Genomic DNA, 21177 nt, shown 5'->3' on the forward strand with positions numbered 1-21177 from the left:
TAAAGGCTATAATCAATTCAATTAATTAGAAAGTATTTATTGACTTCCTATCACATGCCCAGCAGTATTCTTATATTATACACCTCAAATATCTTAAAAATAAATAAATAAACAAAAACTCTAGGGAACTTGCAAATTAAGCATTTTGATTAGCAGGCATTGGTGCTCAGCTAATACCAGAACAATTGAAAGAAAGCTTAAACATTGATTTATTAATTTCTTACTTTTGAAAGATATTTATTGCCTAATTTCAGTTAATCAAATTGAATTTAATGAAATGCTAATTAATAAAAATTCAATTTTCCTAACATATAAAATGAAACATATTTCAGGTTGTAGTTTCTGTTTACTCATAAAATGATTTGAAAATTTAAAAATAGGGTATCCATCATGTGTACAGAATTCTTTACAAATGTCATAGTAAGGTTTCTATTGCTGTGATACAGACCATGACCCAAAGCACCTTGGGGAATAGTTTATTTGGCTTACACTTCCACACCACAATCCATCACTAAGGAAAGTCAGGTAAGCAATTCCAGCTAGATGCAGAAACAGAAGCAGAGACTGTGGAGGAATGCTGCTTACTGGCTTGCTCCTCCTGACTTGTTCATTTTTTCTTTCTCTCTCTCTCTCTCTCTCTCTCTCTCTCTCTCTTTCTTTCTTTTTCACAGGCCAAACAGGTTATATTTAGGTTATATGCATACAATAGCAATTAATGAAAAAAAAAAGGTATCCACAATTTTCATTCCATTAAACTTTTAAATATTTGAAGGACATCAGAGATCTTAGATACAGAGCATTTGGGTACAACAGTCAGTATTAACACCAGGTAATCACTATTCCCAGAGGCTAAACTTTGTGTTCACTTTTGTTTAATTAATTAATTAAACTTACTTCTGAATCTGAGCTTCCCCTCCCCCCTCTCCTCGCAGTCCCTTCCTCTCACCTCACCTTCCCCATTTCTCCTCAGAAAAGGGGAGACTTTCCATGAATATCATCCACCTTTGCATAATACTGCAGGACCATCTGCCAATTGATGGTATCATCCACAATGAATTACCCCCATCAAAAATTAATCAAGGAGACCAACAAATATCTGGCCTAGGGGTTCCTGCAGAGACTGATGAATCAACCAAGGACCATGCATGGAGAAGACCTAGACCCCCTGGGCTCAGATGTAGCCCATGAGCAGCTCAGTCTTCATGTCAGTTCCCTAGTAAGGTGAGCAGGGGCAGTAACTGTCATGAATTTGTTTGCCTGCTCTTTGATTACTTTCCCTTGGCAAGGTTGGCCTTATTAGGCCACAGAGAAAGAGGATCCAGACAGTCATGATGAGACCTGATACACTAGGGTCAGAGAGTAGGGGAGGAGGACTTCCCCTGTAAGTGGACTAGGGGAGGGACATACGTGGAGAAGAGTGAGGGAGAGTGGGATTGGGAGGAGATGAGGGAGGGGTCTACAGACTGGATACAAAGTGAATAAATTTTAATAAATAACAATAATGATGATGAATTATCAAGAAAATACCCTACAGGCTTGCCTGCAAACCAATCTTAGGGAGACATTTTTCTCATTTGAGGTTCCCCCTTCTCAGATCACTATTGTTTGTGTCAAGTTGACAAAACACAACTGACCCCTTAGCAACATGACACAAAAAAAGATCACTATTAAACTATAATCCTTTCTTTCCTGTTTGTTTCCAAAATGTCATGTTACAATTAATTGTACAGTATAAAACATAATATAACTTTAAAAGTTCCACAGTCTTCAAAAATTTTAACAATTTAAAAGCCGAGTTTTCTTTCTCTTTAAAGTTTCAAACTGTGTAAAATGTTCAAGGTCTCATAACTATCGGTTCCCATGAAATAAAAAAAAAAAATCTAAATACTTTCTTTATTCCAAGAAGGAAGAACAAGTGCATGGTCGCAATCAAAGTAAAGCAAAATGAACATCCATAAGTGCAAATCAAATATTGTAGTTGAATGTCCTTCTTCTAGAATTATCTCCAGATCTGTGCTACACAGAACCTGGACAGCTCCACTTCTCCAGCCCTGCAATCCACAACACACATAGCTCATTTGAAAGGCTCAAGTTGGCACCATTCTACAGCTGCTGCTATCCTTGGTGGTCATCCCATGGCACTGGCATCTCGAAAATGCTTCAGTCTCCACTTGCTGCACCTTGACAAATGAACTCCCAGCTTTTCTTTAGGAACTCCAACACTATTATTTGGTAACAATCTTTAGTCTTTTTTTCTAATCTCTTCAGTCCTGGGGTTTCCACTACAACTAAGGGTTTACCTTTATCAATGACCTCTCCTCATCTTTCATAGTGCCAAAGCTAAGTGCTTTCCAGAGCTCCCTCATGTTTTCAAAGCCATTAACATGTGAGAGATTTATGAATGTTACTAAGTTTGGCTGCCAACATGAGACACACCTTGTCCCCCTCTGGACGACAGCTTCTGTATGTGGAACCTGAGAGAACACCACCCTGAATCCTTTGCTTCAATGATGCTGCTTTTTTTTTTAAATTAATCATAGCTGATCTCTCATCCCAAACCAGCCAGCTGAATTGTCCCCGTAAAGCAAATGTTTCACTGCAGTGGTGTTGGTCTCTTGTTAATCATAACTAATTAACAATTGACTAAACCTATGTGCAATTCAAAATTATCATTTGTATTGCCTGGATAAAGTCTTTGCAGGATTTTCAAAACTTTCATTCTAACACTTAACCAGCCAGGCTTCCATTCTCTGCATCTTTTTCAGCACTATCTTTTAAGTTACCACAGAACAGATCATTAAGCTCTGAGTAATCAATGATTTTTCCATCCCACTGTCAGAAAATACATCACAATCGTCCCAAGATTTTCAGGTCTGTCACAGTAATACCCCATCATAAAAAAACCATTACCAAAGCAGCTTGGGGAAGAAAAGTTTTATTTAGCTTACATGTCCCCATCTCAATCCACTCTTTTTCTATTTATTTTTATTTTCTTTTTAAAATTTTATTTTATATCTCAAGGGTGCTCACTCCCTCTTTTCCTCCCAGTCCCCATTTCCCATTTCCCTTCTCCCTTTCCCTAGGAAAAGAGAATCCCCTCCCTCTTATCAACCTTCCCCAGCACATCAAGTCACATCAGGACTGAGCATATCTTCATCCCCTGATGTCAGCCAAGGCAGCCCTGCCGAGAATAGTTATCCAAAAATAGGCAATAGTGTCCATGTAGAAACAACCCTCACCTCCATTCTCCAGGCACCCTATATGAAGACCAAGCCACCCATTGGCTACATGCGTTCAGGGTGTCTAAGTCCAGAGCATACATGTTCCTTACTTGATGTCTCAGTCTCTGAAAACCCCCATGGGACTGGGTTGGTCTTCTTGTGAGGTTCCTGTCCACTCCAGGTCCTTCCATCTTTCCCCTAACACTTCCACAGGATCTCCAGATCTCTGCCCCATGCTTGGCTGCAAGTCCCAGCATCTACCCAGATTTATTGCTGGCTGGAGCCTTTCAAAATACAGTCAAGTTAGTCTCCTGTCTACAAGCATAGCAGAGTATCATTATCAGTATCAGAGGATGGCTTTCTACAGTAGGGTGGCTCTCAGATTGTTCCAATTATTGGTTGGACTTTCCCTCATCCTTGTTCTTTTGTGGTACATTTATACAATGGAATACCACTTCGTTATTAAAAACAAAGAAATCATGAAATTTTTAAGCAAATGAATGGAACTAGAAAAGATAATCCTAAGTGAGGTAACTCAGACCCAGAAAGATACACATGGTGTGTATTCACTTATAAGTGGATATCAGACTTTTAGAACAGGATAAGCATACTACAATCCATAGACCCAAAGGAGCTAAGTAACAAGGAGGGCCTACTGAGAAGGAGAAATAGAATAGACAGCAGTAGTAGATGAAGAGAGGGAACTGGGCAGGAGATGGAATGGGGAGTGAAACAAGGGTGGGAATCAGATGTGGGGAGAATGGGGTGGTGGAGGTAAGAGGGCTAGGAACAAGAAGGGAAACATGTCTTTTTCAAACTGGAAGCCTGCAACAAGGTAGGCTCCTGGGAGGACACGGTTGTGACTCCAGCTGAGACTCCTAACAGGGGGGTATATGAAGACTGAAGTGACCACCTCTTAGCCAGGTAGGACTAGTGGAAGGAGGAGAAAAAACAACCCACTGACAAAACCTTTGATCCAAAGATCATTCTTGAGGGAATTGGGACCAGGGAACAAAAGCTGGAATTTCGAGGCAAGAACTGAAGCAGAAACCATGGAGGAATGTTGCTTACTAAGTTGCTCTTGATGGTTTGCTTTCTTATATAACCCAGAACCCTATGCCCAGGAGTGGCATCACCTGCAGTGACCTGAGTTCTCCCATACCAACCTTAATCAAGAAAATGTACATAATCTTGCCCACAGGACAATCTTTTGGAGACATTTTCTCAATTCAACTTTCTTCTTCTCAGACGACTAGCCTAGGTCAAGTGGATAAAACACTAACGGAATAACGAAATTACTTCTAGAATCAAGTTAATGCTTTTGACATGTGATTCCTGTTTGACTTTTTATAGGATCTAAATTTCCTAAAAGAAAACAAAATTTAAAATTAAAATGATTTTACTAAATAATTTTTAAAAGTCCCTTAATTAATCCATAAAATTTAAACATATACATGACTTCTTATAAATGTACACCCATGAAAATTAGTATCTAATGTATAATTAATATATTGATATACATCATTTGTTCCAAATAAGCATTATTTTACATGGAAAATCATATTACATTTAGATTCACTGTGCTCATCTATACATACAATGTAGTTATGATTTGCATGCAAACAATTGTTTGTTTTTTATAATATTCATTCTTCGCCATAAGACACACAATTCCAACAGAAGGTACTTCCTTGTATTAAACTTGTAATTCTTAGTTGGATTAAATAGGCTGGCCTGTCTAGGAAGTAGCTTTGTGATGGTTATTTAAAAAGAGCCATTGTCATCTCCCAAGCATCCAATTATTTTCTCTCACAAATATAAGATTTGTCTTTGAATGTATGTATTTATTTGCATTTATCTTCTTTCCTATTTCTTCTATCTTAATTTCAAGCCTTAATTTCCTCTTGCACAAATTCATATAAAAGTTTCTGTACTTCTTATACATGCGGGCATAGTAAACTTCCTAATATATAAAAATACAGTTCTGTCACATAACAGGTGTATCACAGAAATTTCAAGAGTTCTATATTTTCTTCCGAGTTAGGTTGAAGTGTATATGGCATTCCTCACTGTCAAAGTGATTTCAGCTTACCATTGTAGTACTAGTCGAACTGACATGTCCTCAGATACAGCTATCCTTTTATGCCACCAAAGTAGTGACACTAGTCCTTTTTTCTAGAATGTCTCTTTTATATGTCTAAAAAATTCTACTCACTTTTAAAGATTCAGCTGAGATATCAATCAACAAGTAAATATAATTTGGCCATACTTTAAACTCCTATTTCTTTATTTATTAGATATCCATTAAAATTCTTAATATAGTTTTCTTTGTATTCAAATCTTTCATGTACCTGTCTTGTCTCTTCCTTTCAGATCATAGTGCTTGCTTTCCAGAAAATTAGGTTTTACCTATCTTTTTATTTCCTGTAACAGCTAAAATGTCATTTCATGTAGGAGAGATACCTGAAAGACATTTGTATAGAATTTAAATTAGATATCTTAAAAAGTTATACCTACTTATTTTAATAATGTTCAATTTGTCAAAAAGTTTTTGAAGCCTTTTACAATTGTTTTAAGAACCAGTGGGGTTCTTTTACATGCTTTTAGTGATGACAAATCATCACTAAGATTTTATTTTGGAGTTCATTCTGAACCTCATTTAGTGAATAGCATGAATGTTTAATCTAGGCTGTATTTTTTTTTTGTTACAGTAAAAGGTGTGTGAAATAATGAGACAGAATCGCTGGAAGAGGCGTGAACTGACATTTCTAAGTTTCCCAAATACTTTCAACAATGACAATATTATTGTAATGATTTTATATTATGCTAAATTTTCTAGTTTGAAATACAGAGCACTCATTTAGCTGTGTAAGTTCTGAAATATTTGTTAGATCCACTCTGACTCTTTATAGATTCATTTCATAATTTTCTAAACCACGTTGTTTATGTGTAAAAGTAATACTTATTTTTCATTTCATTGGAGGTGTTTTATAGGTTCTAGTAAGTGAGACTCCTATTTTCAATCTTATACCAAAAAAGAGTCCCCAAAGTTAAAGGAATGTTTATCTGTTGTATCAGTCATGGGTTTTGTTGTTGTTGTTGTTGTTGATATTTTGTTTGTTTTGCAATCTAGCTATTCTGGCTAGCTGTTCTTTATATTGTGTTTGAAATGTAAGGAATTAAAGAATACATTGCAGTAGATATCAGTTGAATATAAAATTTTAGAATTATCCAACATTTTAGCAGTTGATTATTTAAGATTCTGTTTTATCCATAATTCTTTGCTATGCCATACTTGTTTTCTAGAGGTTCTGTGTGGCTACTTTTGAATTATTCTCACTAATAGGAATATGTGAGGTGATAATTCAAACTAATTAGGTATCTTTATTTATATGGAGCATATGATGTGATTATTTTAATAGAATTACCATATTTATTTTTAAAGCAAAAAGTCAATTCATACTCTGTCATGACCTTCAACATTCAGCTAATCACCATTTTATTACACATAGAATGAAAATATTTTACTTTGAACAAAAATGCTTTAACTCGTCTTAAGTCAAGTTCACATGTCTGTTACACAGAGAACTGAAGTAAGTACATTACTTTGTTCCATTTCTAAAAGTAACAAGCGCACAACATTTGGAGACAGCATTAACAAGTGTTTGCTGAAATCTGAAATACTTGCACACTGTAGAAGATGCGTCTATCTGTTCATGACTGCACCATTGCAGAACTTTATAATCAACACTAAACACTGGACTGTTACTCAATAAGAACATATTTTGCTGAATATTTTTTAATCTAGAGAATCTTGATGTATAGATGATAAAACTTAAAAATTCACCTTTGTGCCACAGCGGAATACGATGCAGCCAGTCCTGATGAGACCTGATAGGTTAGGTTCAGATAGAAGCAGAGGAGGTCCTCCCCTATCAGTGGACTAGGGGAGGGGCATAGGCAGAAAAGAGGGAGTATAGGTCAGACTGGGAGGAGAAGAGGAGGAAATATAGGCAGAATACAAAGTGAATGAATTGTAATAAGGAATAATAATAAAGAAATAATAATGGTTATAAAATAAAAAATATTCACCTCTGCTACCTTTAACAGTCTTGCATTATTTTTATAAAGGCATCATCCTTTAGATCAGTGGTCTTTTAAAATCTGCATTTTACCTTCTGTGATAAAAGGTCGAGAGCATAGGAAGATAGGTATCTAATGAAGACACAGAGGAGCACTGCTTCAGTGATTTTTTTTCTGAATTTCTAAGGTTCATATTAAGAAGATAATTGTATTATTTATATTAGTAAGTACTGAGTGCTCAAGTAAATAAGAGTAATATATTTCTTTTTTTATTTATTTTATTTTATTTTTCTTTATTAATTACACTTTACTCACTTTGTATCCCCCCCCCCGTGGTTCCCTCCCTCCTCCCGTCCCAATCCCTCCCTTCCTCCACCCTCTGCATGCATGCCCCTCCCCAAGTCCACTGATAGGGGAGGACTTCTTTTCCTTCCTTCTGATCCTAGTCGATCAGGTCTCATCAGGAGTGGCCACATTGTCCTCTTCTGTGGCCTGGTAATGCAGCTTCCCCCTCAGGGGGAGGTAATTAAAGAGCAGGCCAATCAGTTCATGTCAGAGACAGTCCCTGTTCCATCACAATGGAACCCACTTGGATACTGAACTGCCATGGGCTACATCTGTGCAGGGGTCTTAGGTTATCTCCATGCATAGCCCTTGGTTGGAATAGCAGTCTCAGGAAAGACCCCTGTGCTCAGATTTTTTGGTTCTGTTGCTCTCCTTATGGAGTTCCTGTCCTCTCCAAATCTTACTGTTTCCCACTTCTTTCCTAAGATTCCCTGCACTCTGCACAAAGGTTGCCCATAAATTTGAGTATCTACTTTGATAGTCTGCAGGGCAGAGCTTTTCAGAGGTACTCTGTGTCAGGCTCCTGACTTATTCACTCTTTTCTCCTTCTTCCAATGTCCATCCTCTTTGCCTTTCTGGGTAGGAATTGAGCATTTTAGCAAGAGTCCTCCCTCTTGATTAGTTCCTTTGGGTGTACAGATTTTAGTAGGTTTATCCTATATTATATGTATATATGAGTGAGTATATACCATGTATGTCTTTCTGCTTCTGGGATAGCTAATTCAGGATGATCTTTTCCAGATCCCACCATTTATCTGCAAATTTCATGATTTCCTTGTGGTTTTATTGCTGAGTAATATTCCATTGTGCGGATGTACCACAATTTCTGCATCCATTCTTCAGTTGAGGAGCATCTGGGCTGTTTCCAGCTTCTGGCTATTACAAATAAAGCTACTACAAACATGGTTGAGCAAATGTCCTTTTTGTGTACTTAAGAATCTTTTGGATATATGACTAGGAGTGGTATAACTGGATCTTGAGGAAGCACTATTCCTAGTTGTCTGAGACAGCGCCAGATTGCTTTCCAGAGTGGTTGTACAAGTTTACATTCCCACCAGCAGTGGAGGAGGGTTCACCTTTCTCCACAACCTCTCCAACATGTGTTGTCTCTTGAGTTTTTGATCTTAGCCATTCTGATGGGTGTAAGGTGAAATCTTAGGGTTGTTTTGATTTGCATTTCCGTGAGGGCTAATGAGGTTGAGCATTTCTTTAAGTGTTTCTCTGCCATTCGATATTTCTCTACAGAGAATTCTTTGTTTAGCTCTGTACCCCATTTTTTAGTTGGATTACTTGATTTTTTGCTGTTTAACTTTTTTAGTTCTTTATATATACTGGATATTAGCCCTCTGTCAGATGTAGGGTTGGTGAAGATGTTTCCCAATCTGTAGGCTGTTGTTTTGTTTTGAGGATGGTATCGTTTGCTTTACAAATGCTTTTCAGTTTCATGAGGTCCCATTTATTGATTGTTGCTCTCAGAGCCTGTGCTGTTGTTGTTCTGTTCAGGAAGTTGTCTCCTGTGCCAATGAGTTCTAGGGTATTCCCCACTTTTTCTTCTAAGCAGTTTAGTGTGTCTAGTTTTATGTTGAGGTCTTTGATCCACTTGGACTTTAGTTTTGTGAAGGGTGATAAATATGGATCTATTTGCATTTTTCTACATGTAGACATCCAGTTAGACCAGCACCATTTGTTGAAGATGCTGTCTTTTTTCCATTGAATGGAAATATATTTCATTTATAGTGTCATCTCTTGTTTTCAGATCATGTGTTACTTTAAAAGTTCTTTCTGATTAATCCACAGAGCATTAATATTTTTAAATAATTTTATTTTTCACATACTTTCTTTTTTAAAAGTAAATTATATTTAATGTTTTATTCAGTGTTCATTGTCATAATTTTTTAATTTTAATTTTTACTTTTTCCACTTTATTCACTTTGTATCCCCCCATAATCCCACTCTCCCCTACTCCCAATCACACCTCCCCTCCCCCTTATCCAGGAATGCCCTTCCCAAAGTCTGCTGATAGGGGAGGTCTTCTTATCCTTCCTTCTGATCCTAGTCTATCATATCTCATCAGGAGTGACTGCATTGTCTTCCTCTGTGGCCTGGTAAGGCTGCTCCCCCCTCAGGGGGAGGTGATCAAAGAGGAGGCCAATCAGTTCATGCTAGAGGCAGTCCCTGTTCCCATTACTATGGAACCACTTGTACACTGAACTGCTCTGGGCTACATCTGTGCAGGGATTCTAGGTTGTCTCCATGCATGGTACTTGGTTGGAGTATGAGTCTCAGGAAAAAAACCCTGTGCTCAGATTTTTTGGTTTTGTTGCTCTCCTTGTGGAGCTCCTGTCCTCTCCAGATCTTACTATTTCCCACTTTTTTCATAAGGTTCCATGCACCCTGCCAAACAGTTGGCCATAAATCTCAGCAGCATCTTTTGTATTCTGCAGGGCAGAGCCTTTCAGAGGCCCTCGGGGGGAGGCTCCTAACTTGTTTCCTGTTATTTTCTTCTTCTGATGTCCATCCTCTTTGCCCTTCGGGATGGGGATTGAGCATTTTAGCCAGAGTTCACCCTCTTTAGGTGTACAGATTTTAATAGGTTTATCCTATTTTATATGTCTATATGAGTGAGTATATACTGTGTGTATCTTTTTACTTCTGGGATAGCTCACTCAGGATGATCATTGCAGTTTCCACCATTTACCTGCAAATTTCATGATTTTATTGTTTTTCATTGCTGAATAATATTCCATTCTGTAGATGTACCACAATTTCTGTATCAATTCTTCAGTTGAGGGGTATGTGGGTTGTTTCCAGCTTCTGGCTATTGCCAATAAAGCTGCTACAGACATGGTTGAACAAATGTCCTTATTGTGTACTTGAGCCTCTTTTGGATATATTCCTAGTAGTGGTATGGCTGGATCTTGAGGAATCACTATTCCTAGTTGTCTGAGAAAGCAACAGATTAATTTCCAGAGTGGTTGCACAAGTTTACATTCCCACCAGCAGTGGAGGAGGGTTCCCCTTTCTCCACATCCTCTCCAGCATGTGTTGTCACTTGAGTTTTTGATCTTGGCCATTGTGATGGGTGTAAGGTGAAATCTCAGGGTCGTTTTGATTTGCATTTCCCTGATGGTTAATGAGGTTGAGCATTTCTTTAAGTGTTTTTCTGCCATTTGATTTCCTCTATCGAAAATTCTCTGATTAGCTCCATTCCCTATTTTTTAATTGGATTACTTGAATTGTTGCTTTTCAACTTATTTAGTTCTTTATATATACTGGATATTAGCCCTCTGTCAGATAGAGGGTTGTGAGGATTCTTTCCCAATCTGTAGGCATTCCGTTTGTTTTGATGACAGTATCCTTTGCTTTACAGAAGATTTTCAGTTTCATGAGGTCCCATTTATTGATTGTTGCTCTTAGAGACTGTGCTGTTGGTATTCCGTTCAGGAAGTTGTCTCTTGTAACAATGAGTAAAAGGCTCTTCCCCACTTTTTCTTCTAACAGATTTAATGTGTCTGGTTTTATGTTGAGGTCTTTGATTCACTTGGACTTTAGTTTTGTGCAGGGTGGTAAGTATGCATCTATTTCTATTTTTTTACATGTAGACATCCGGTTGGACCAGCACCATTTATTAAAGATGCTATCTTTTTGCCATTGTATGGTTTTAGCATCTTTGGCAAAGATCAGGTATCCATAAATGTGTGGGTTTATTTCTGGGTCTTCTCTTTTGTTCCATTGATCCACAATTCTGTTTCTATGCCAGTACCATGCAGTTTTTATTATTGTTACTCTATAGTACAGCTTAAGATCAGGGATGGAGATACCTCCAGAAGATCTTTTATTGTAGAGGATTGTTTTAGCAATTCTGGGTTTCTTGTTATTCCATACGAAGTTGAGAATTTTTCTTTCAAGGTCTGTAAAGAATTGTGTTGGTAATTTGATGGGAACTGCATTGAATCAGTAGATTGCTTTTGGTAAGATAGCCATTTTTACTCTGTTAATCCTACCAAGCCATGAGCAAGGGAGATCTTTCCATCTTCTGATATCTTTTTCTAATTCTTTCTTCAGAGACTTGAAATTTTTTTCCTACAAGTCTTTGACTTGCTTGGTTCGGGTTACACCAAGGTACTTTATGTCTTTTGTGAAGAGTGTTGTTTCCCTAATTTCTTTCTCAGCCCTTTTGTCTTTTGTATACTGGAAGGCTACTAATTTTTTTTTTAATTAATTTTGTATCCAGCCACTTTGCTGAAGGTGTTTATCAGCTGTAGGAGTTCCCTGGTAGAATTTTTGAGGTCACTCATGTATAATATCATATCATCTGCAAATAGTGATAATTTGACTTCTTCCTTAGCAGTTTCTATCCCCTTGATCGCCTTCAATTGTCTTATTTCTCTAGCAAGGACTTCCAGAACTATATTGAAGAGATATGGAGAGGGTGGGCAGCCTTGCCTTGTCCCTGATTTCAGCGGGATTCATTTAAGTTTCTCTTGGTTTAGTTTGATGTTGGCTATAGGCTTGCTGTATATTGCCTTTACTATGTTTAGATATGTGCCTTGTATCCCTGATGTCTCCAATACTTTAAACATGAATAGATGTTGGATTTTGTCAAATGCTTTTTCAGCATCTAAGGAGATGATCATGTGTTTTTTTTTCTTTCAGTTTGTTAACATGGTGGATCATATTAATGGATTTCTGTATATTAAACCACTTGTGTATACTTGGGGTGATTCCTACTTGGTCATAGTGGATGATATCTTTGATGTGTTCTTGCGTTCAGTTTGCAAGTATTTTGTTGAGTATTTTTTGCATCAATGTTCATAAGGGAGACTGGCCTGAAATTCTCTTTCTTTGTTGGTTTTTTGTAAGGTTTAGGTACCAAGGTGACTGTGGATTCATAGAATGAGTTTGGTAGTGTTCATTTTGTTTCTGTTTTGTGGAATAGTTTGAAGAGAACTGGAGTTAGCTCTTCTTTGAAGGTCTGATAGAATTCTGCCCTGAAACCATCTGGTTCTGGGCTTTTTTTTTTTTTTTTTGAATGGGAGACTATTAATGACCACTATTTCCTTAGGGGATGTAGGACTATTTAATTGATTTCCCTGGTCTTGATTCAGCTTTGGTTTAAGTGGAATCAATCCAGAAAATTGTCCATTTCATTTAGATTTTCAAATTTTGTGGCTTATAGACTTTTGAATTAAGTCCTAATGATTGTTTGGATTTCCTCAGTGTCTGTAGCTATGTTCTCATTTTCATTTCTGATTTTGTTGATATGGATGGTGTCTCTCTGTGCCGTTTAGTTAGTTTTGCTAAGAGTTTGTCCATCTTGTTGATTTTTTCAAAGAACCAGCTCTTGGTGTCATTGATTCTTTGAATTGTTTTATTTGTTTCTAATTCATTGATTTCAGCCCTGAGTTTGATTATTTCCAGCCATCTACTCCTTTTTGGTGTGTCTGCTTCTTCTTCTTCTTCTTTTTTTTTTTTCTAGGATGTTTAGATGAGCCATTAAGTTGCTTGAAGGACATGTCTCGAATTTCTTCTTAAAGGGACTTAGTGCTATAAACTTTCCTCTTAATACTGCTTTCATTGTGTCCCATAAGTTTGGGTATGTTGTGCTTTCATTTTCATTGAATTCTAGGAAGACTTTAATTTCTTTCTTTATTTCTTCCCTGACCCAGCTGTCATTTAGTAGCAAGTTCAGTTTCCATGTGTGTATAGGCTTTTTGCTATTTCTGTTGTTTTGAGGTCCAGCTTTATTCCTTGGTGATCAGACAGGATACAGAGGATTATTTCTATCTTCTTGTATCTGTTGAGGCTCGCTTTTTGACCAACTATATCGTCTATTTTGGAAAAGGTTCCATGAGGTGCTGATAAGAAGGTAAATTCTTTTGTGTTTGCGTGTAAGGTTCTGTAAATATCTGTTAGGTCCATTTGTTTCATGACTTCATGTAGAGATATTGTTTTTTTGTTTAATTTCTGTTTTGTTGACCTGTCCTTTGTTGAGAGTGGGGTGTTGAAGTCTCCCACTATTAATGTGTGGGGATCTTTGTGTGGTTTAAGTTTTATCAATATTTCTTTTACAAATGTGGATGCCCTTGTATTTGGGGCATAGATATTCAGGATTTTGATGTCTTCCTGGTGGAATTTCCTCTTGATGAGTATGAAGAGTCCTTCCCCATCTCTTTTGATTAATTTTGGCTGAAAGTCTATTTTATCAGATATTAGAATGGCTACTCCTGATTGCTTCATGGGTCCATTTGCTTGGAAAGCCTTCTTCCATCCATTTACCCTCAGGTAATGTTTATCTTTGTGACTTAGATGTGTTTCTTGTATGCAACAGATTGCTTGGTCCTGTTTATGCATCCATTCTGTTAGTCTATATCTTTTTATTGGAGAATTGAGTCTATTGACGTTGAAAGAGTTTAATGACCAGTGGCTGTCAAATCCTTTGATTTTGATGTTGGCTGTGTTAGTCAGTTTGTGTGCTTGGTTGTTTTTTGTTTTACCATAGTGAGGTTAATCATTTCCTTTGATTTCTTGAAAGTAGCTAGTTTTCTTGGGTTGTATTTTTCCTTCTCGTGTCTTCTGTAATGCTGGATTTGTGTTAAGGTATTGTTCAAATGTGGTTTTCTTATTGAATATCTTGTTTTCTCTGTCTTTGAGGACTGAGAATTTTGCAGGATTTAGTAGCCTGGGCTGACATCTGTGTGCTCTTAGGACATGCATGATATTCGTCCAGGCCCTTCTAGGTTTCATAGTCTCTGTTGAGAAGTCAGGTGTGATTCTGATAGGTTTGCCATTATATGTTAATTTTCCTTTTTCCCTTGCAGCTTTTAGTATTTTTTTCTTTGTTCTGTATATTTACTGTTTTGATTAGTACATGGTGGGAAGATTTTGTTTTCTGGTCTAATTCACTGGGTGTTCTGTAGGCTTCTTGTATTCTTATTGGCCTCTCCTTTAAGTTGGTGAAATTTACTTTAATGATTTTGTTGATTGCTGAGTAGTATTCCATTGTGTAAAAATACCACAATTTCTGTACCCATTCCTCCGTTGATGGACATCTGGGTTGTTTCCAGGTTCTGGCTATTACAAATAAAGCTGCTATAAACATGGTTGAGCAAGTATCCCTTTTGTGTACTTGAGCAAACTTTGGGTATATACCTAGTGGTGGTATAACTGGGTCTTGAGGGAGGAAATCATGAAATTTGCAGGCAAATGGTGGGATCTAGAAAAGATCATTCTGAGTGAAATATCCCAGAAGGAGAAAGACAAACATGGTATATACTCACTTATATAGACCTATAAGATACGATAAACATAATGAAATCTATACACCTAAAATGGTAATCAAGAGAGCGGACATGGGGTAAGATGATCAATCCTCATTTAGAAAGACAGATGGGATGTGCATTGAATGTATGACAGGAGTCTACTGAGTGCATCTGAAAGACTCTAACTAGCAGTGTTTTCAAAGCAAAGACTCATGACCAAACCTTTGGCAGAGTACAGGGAATCATAAGAAAGAAGGGGAGTTAGTCTGATGGGGAAAGGATAGTAGGTCCACAAGGACCAAATATATCTGGGCACAGGGTCTTTTCTGAGACTGACATTCAACCAAGGACCATGTATGGATACAACCTAGAACCTCCACTGAGATGTAGCCTGTGGTAGCTCATTAACCAATTGGTTCCCCAAAGTGAGGGGAACAAGGACTATTTCTAACAGGAACTCAATGACTGGTTCTTTGGCCTCCCCACTCCCAAGGGAGGAGCAGTCCTGTTAGGCCACAGAGGAGGGCTTTGCAGCCAGTACTGAAGATACCTGATAAAACAGGATCAGATGAATGGGGAGGAGGTCCCCCCCCATCAGTGGACTTGGAAAGGGGCACGGTGGAGATGAGGGAGGGAGGGACTGGGAGGGAATGAGCGGGACATGGCTGGGGTACAGAGTTAACAAAATGTAACTGGTAAGAAAAAATAAAATAATAAAAAATGGTAAAACAATTAAATTATAATAAAAAATAAAGAAAGACATATAACAGAATATCAAATGTTAGCATTAAATGCTAATATGTACCAAAATGGAACTTTCATTATTACAATGCAAATTATATTGCAATTTACTGCATTTAGATATGAATAAAGCAGTTAAAAAGTGAAAAAAATGAATTTGTTGAAAATATTTTTTGGGCCTTGGAGGAGGGAATCTTCTTTTTCCTCTATTCCTATTATTCTTAGGTTTTGTCTTTTTATGTTCTCTTGAATTTCTTGGATGGTCTGTGTCAGGAATTTTTTAGATTTATTATTTTTTTGATGGATGCATCAATTTCTTCCATTGTATCTTCTACATCTGAGATTCTTTCTTCCACCTCTTGTAGTCTATTGGTTATGCTTACCTCTGTAGTTCCTGTTTTCTTCCCTAAGTTCTTTCTCTCCACCATTTCCTCCTTTTATGTTTTCTTTAATTTTTCCAATTCTATCCTCAGATCTTGAGCTGCTTTTTTTTATTTCCTTCACCTCTCTGACTGTTTTTTTCCTGTTTTTTCTTCAATTCCTTCAGCTGTTTGTTTGAACAAACCTCTGTTTCTTTTATTTCTTTTAGTGATTTAAGTATTTCCTCTGTAAAGGCCACAAACTGTTTGGCTGCAACTTCCTGTATTTCTTTTTGGATGGACATAATCTGTTTGTCTTTATCTTCCTCTATTTCTTTATGGATGGCCATAATCTGTTTGAGTTTATCTTCCTCTATGTCTTTACCCATTTTATTTGTTTCCTCTGTTATCCTCTTCATGAGCATAGATGTTAGGTCATCTTCTTGAATTTCAATTATTCTGGGGTGTCCAGGACTGCTTGCCCCTGGATAACCGGGTTCTGGAGATGCCATATTGCTCTGTCTTTTGTTGGTTGAGCTTTTATGCTGGCCTCTCCCATTTGGCCATCTTAGGTGTTGGGTGTTGGTTTCTGGTGGTTCCTGGAATTCTGTGGTGGAGTGAATCCCCTTGGCAGGAAGATGGTTTTTCCTGAAGGAAGCCTACTCAGCTTTTTGGGTATGGTCACTGAATGGCCAGTGTTTTTCAGGAATTGCCACAGCTCACCTCAGGCATACAGACCTGAGTGGTAACTGTGGTCCTTGTTAGTCAAGGGGGTTCTCCTCTGACCTGGAGAAGTCCTGGAGACAGCTGCCCTGCTTCTGGGTTTCTTGCTGTAAATCTAGTGAGCTGCTGCTGTAACCTGGGAAACATGAGCGCTGTTGCTTTAGGGTCCCGAGTTCAGTCTCTTGGTTGCTGTACCAAAAATGTTGTCCTGCTCCTCAGATGCCTCCTGTCCTCCTTGTGCAGCCATCTTGTCACCACCCCCATTGTCATTATTTTGAGATAAGAGTTGCAATAAAATTTTAAATTAAATTTGTTTTGGATTATTTTAAATGGATAGATATTAGCCTTTCAACTACTTTCTGAAGACTATTTTTCAAATTGTTTAAATATACCCCTTATATTTCAAAGAACTAAACCATAATAACAGAATAATTGTGCACATTGCTCACTAATGATGACTACACTTCAGAATTAGACATCTGATCCAACCAGAAGATGAGTTTTAAACTACTCTTTTGCTCTGAGCAGAAGCATCATTGCTACAGTATGTGTCATGATGTAGTGGTGGGCCTGACTAGACCCAGGTGTGGTAGGAAATGCAGAACAACTAACCAGTTGCATTTATCCCTAAAATGCTGGAGTAAGTAGAGTCAAGATGCCTTTTCTAGGTGGAGAGTGATGGTGAAGAAATGAACCACTTTCATATCCCTTAAAAGGCCCAACAATTTTTTTTAATTTCTGAGGGAATTTTATACCATTTCTAATTATTTTTCTACAAAGGAAGGTTCTTTAAATCAGTACAGAAAGAATGCCTTTCATTTGGAATATGTTTTAAAAACAGAGGTATTTATCTTCACATCATATACAATGTTTTTTTAGTGTTGATCAACATTACAATGTTATTACGCACTTACTAAGATTCCATTTGTTCTTTTCACAGATTTCAGGAAACCTTACTGTGCCTTGGATTACAGGGTGTTCTAGGAAAAGAGCAGTAAGTAATCTTTGGTTTATCACAACAAATGAGTTTCCTCTCATAGTCTTAGTGGGAATATAATTGAAAATTTTTATGATTTTTATATAACTAGTACACGGTAGCTTTGATAAAACTGAGTTGTCTTAGAAAACATATTTCCAGATCATAATATCTAATCTTTAAAGGCAACTTTAATTAAAATTCAGAAATAAACATACTAAATATCTTGTGGGCAGAACTTTCTGTTTAAAAACAAATTTATATTTTTATTTGAAAGTTTTTTATAATATAATTTATAAAATAATGTCAAAATAAAAATGAAAGAAAATGGATTTATAACTAAAAGAAAACCATTTAATGCAACTCATAAAATGTCATAGTTTTCTATTATTTAGTTGACCATACAATTTAATATTAATAGACAATAAATATTTACTAATATACCTTGCTAGTGTTATTATCATTCAGTATTTAATAATTATATTGAGTTTGGAGCTGTATTTTCTCAAGGAATCTCACTTTTTCTGTGAAAGATCCATAAAACCATATTTAACCAAGTGCCCAGAATATTTAGTTGTAACTGGTACGTAGAAAACTATAAAGCTAAGAAAAATAAGCAAATAGACAATTACAGAAATGACTTAAGTTACAAAAGGATTGATAGGTTTGAGGACAAATTTAATTAAAGCTAGGACTTCAGTATTTGGACAATACTGTCCAGTTTCATTACTTCCTTCTCTTCTCAATAAAGATAAAATTCTGAAAATAATGTAAGAGAGTTCTGAAAATTGGTAACAAGGTAAAATAGAGAATCCAGGGCATGGAGGAACCATAAGGTGCTTTGTTATTTACATAACAGCAAAAGCAGAAGGTCACCTGATTTCAATGACATGTAATACTCAAACTAGCAATAAAAATAAATAAATAAAAAAAACAGCATTAATAGCTTCTCCCTCCCTAAGAGTTCCATAAATATTTTTGGTAAATAATCTAGAAAGCTCTAACAACCACTTTGCAACCAGGAAACTGCTCACCTTCCCACCTGAGACTGAACTTACCTGCTTTCCCAGAGACACCCACATAGAATGCTAAAGGAGAATACTGAAACAATCAGACTTCTCTGGGGAGCCTTTCTCTGTGTCCTATCCACTACACAGTTTTGTGTGCCGCATACCAAATGAGGCTGCTAATCAGCATCATCAAGAGGAATTAAGCCACAACAGGAAGTCCCGGAAATGTGGTGAATCTATTTTTCTTTCTACAGATAATGGTCTACTGAGTGGCATTATAGGAATGTTATCTTTACAAGTGCCTTGTTTTTCATCACTTTAGGTGGCACAAAGAAGATTAGTAGAAACATCAAATTATTTTAGATCACACAAACATAACATACAGAAATTACAGAATCACTGAAACCATAATCTTGTTAAATTTCTAGAGTTATGAGAACACAATGATTCCAGAGATGGCCGGAGACAGGCAAAAGGTTAGTTGAAGTCAACCTTGAGGCAGTGTCCAAGGTAAGGCACACCTTTCTTAGGAAAAGCAAAGGGTGCTGTTTTCCAAAGTTTCCTTAGGGAGGAGTAAGTGTTGCTTTAGGTCTTAAGTCAGTTGACATTACCATATTAGGTTAAAATGCACTGTGTACTGAATAGTTTGGAGTTAAGGCAGATGTTTGCAAAGTTCTAAGCACATCTCCGGTTAAGGGGTGAATGGAAAATAACACAGAACAAAGGTCCTAGATAATATACGACTTATCGACGTGGCAGTGGTCACCCTGTTCTGGGCCTAGGCAGCAGAGAAACTGTGTGTGTTCTTGCCCTGCTAAAGCCCTTTCATTTAGAAATTGGTTGTCTGGAAGGCCTGTTTCCAAGAGACATGAGCTTTCCAGTCATCTGATGTGACAAACCTGTAGGCGCCATCAGAATTTCTAAGCTAAACTGAAGTAGATGAGTATCTGCTAAAAAGATAAGAATGAAAGCCTGGAAAGATCCAGGCACTTGATGAAAATCCCTCAGTATACAAAAAACAGGTCTGTTGTAATCTGAGTGATAAAAGGTCGTCTACTGACACAAACACTGACTTGAGTCAGATGCTGGTATTATCTGACAAACAAGTTAAAACACATATTGTTAAAAAGCTTCAGTAAGCAGGCCCAAGTTATCGTAAACAACAGAAAATGTTTGTAGGATAGCTCATCTGGTACAGTGCTTGTTTGTCACTGACTTTCATCCGTAATACTTAGTAAAATAATTTAAACATATTATCTCCAAGTTCATGGATCCTTTCTTCTGCTTAGTCTACAGGTTAACTGTTATGTTAAGTTTTAGTTCTGTTATTACATGGCTCAGCTTCTTAATTTCTAGTAACTAGAATCTAATTGGTTCTTCTTCATCTTATTAGTCTTGTTAATATCCTCCTTTACTCATGTGTCATTTTCCTGGTTCAAATGCAATAGTCACCTATAACTTTTTAATTTTGTTGAACTTTTTTGTCTGGTAATTCATATATTTTATTTCTTTATGGCTCCTTATTATAGATTAATTTTGTTAATGTGATTTTTTTTTTCTTTTCATTGTTGCTTAAAATCTTTATATATTTCAGTTGGTGTCTACATTTGGAAAAATAGCCCTTTCCTTGATACAGACAAATCTACATGACCTATCTTTACCTACAAACCTGGCTAAAGAGTTCAAGTGTCTGTTGTTTTCCACTTACACAGAATTGTTTCTCCAGAAACTGTTAATTTCTGTCTTCTGCTGTCTGACTCTGTCACCTTCTCATAATAGTTTTTCTATTGGAGATGTGAATAAACATCCCTTTACCCCATCTAGGGCACCACCAAGAGAACAAAGTTTGATCTCACTAAAGTCTAACTTGAGCACCATGCTGTGTAAGAAATATATAAGAACATGTTTATGGTTTTGCACAAAATCAGATTTTATTGAACAAAAACATTTCAAGCAGTTTCAATGGAGGTGACTGCCAGACATTTCCAGTTTCCATGGTAACCCTTGTGAAGGAAACATGGGTTCTTATGTTCTAACATTATTCAATAATATTTACTTTAAAATTGTACATTAAGTGCATCTGTCTGCCTGTCTGTCTTTCTCTCTGTGTCTGTGTCTGTACGTGAAGATGTATAAATGTTGCACAATGACTACAATGTTCAAAGGGGCAAGGAATTTTGAAGAGGACTGGGAAGGCAATATTGAGAAACAAGTCAGGATGTAAGAGTCTGTGGGCTGATAAGATAAAGAACCAGAAATGGCCTACAGGGAAGAAGTTTCTGTTATGAGTCAGGCAGCTGCATGTCAGAAGTTTGAGAGGCAAACTGCTGAGTTGAGTCTAGCTGGTTACAGAGGTGAAAGGGCAGGAACACAGGGGCAAATGGAAGGTATGTCAAGATGGATGAGCAGGAAGCGTGCAGACAGCATAAAGGGCTGCAACATTTTGAAGTGTATCTC

General features: G+C 37.0%; 1 protein-coding gene across 2 annotated transcripts in view; it reads left to right on the plus strand.

Annotated features, from left to right (window-relative positions):
- Positions 1 to 21177, plus strand: part of Hdx (highly divergent homeobox) — a 170565-nt gene that overhangs the window by 56043 nt on the left and 93345 nt on the right. For both annotated transcript variants that reach the window (XM_060374777.1, XM_060374776.1), the window contains one exon: positions 17675 to 17728. In XM_060374777.1, coding sequence (XP_060230760.1) covers positions 17675 to 17728 — 54 coding nt within the window. The remainder of the gene's footprint in view (positions 1 to 17674; positions 17729 to 21177) is intronic.

This window comes from Meriones unguiculatus, chromosome X (genome assembly GCF_030254825.1).
Source record: "Meriones unguiculatus strain TT.TT164.6M chromosome X, Bangor_MerUng_6.1, whole genome shotgun sequence".
NCBI classification, from domain to species: Eukaryota; Metazoa; Chordata; class Mammalia; order Rodentia; family Muridae; genus Meriones; species Meriones unguiculatus.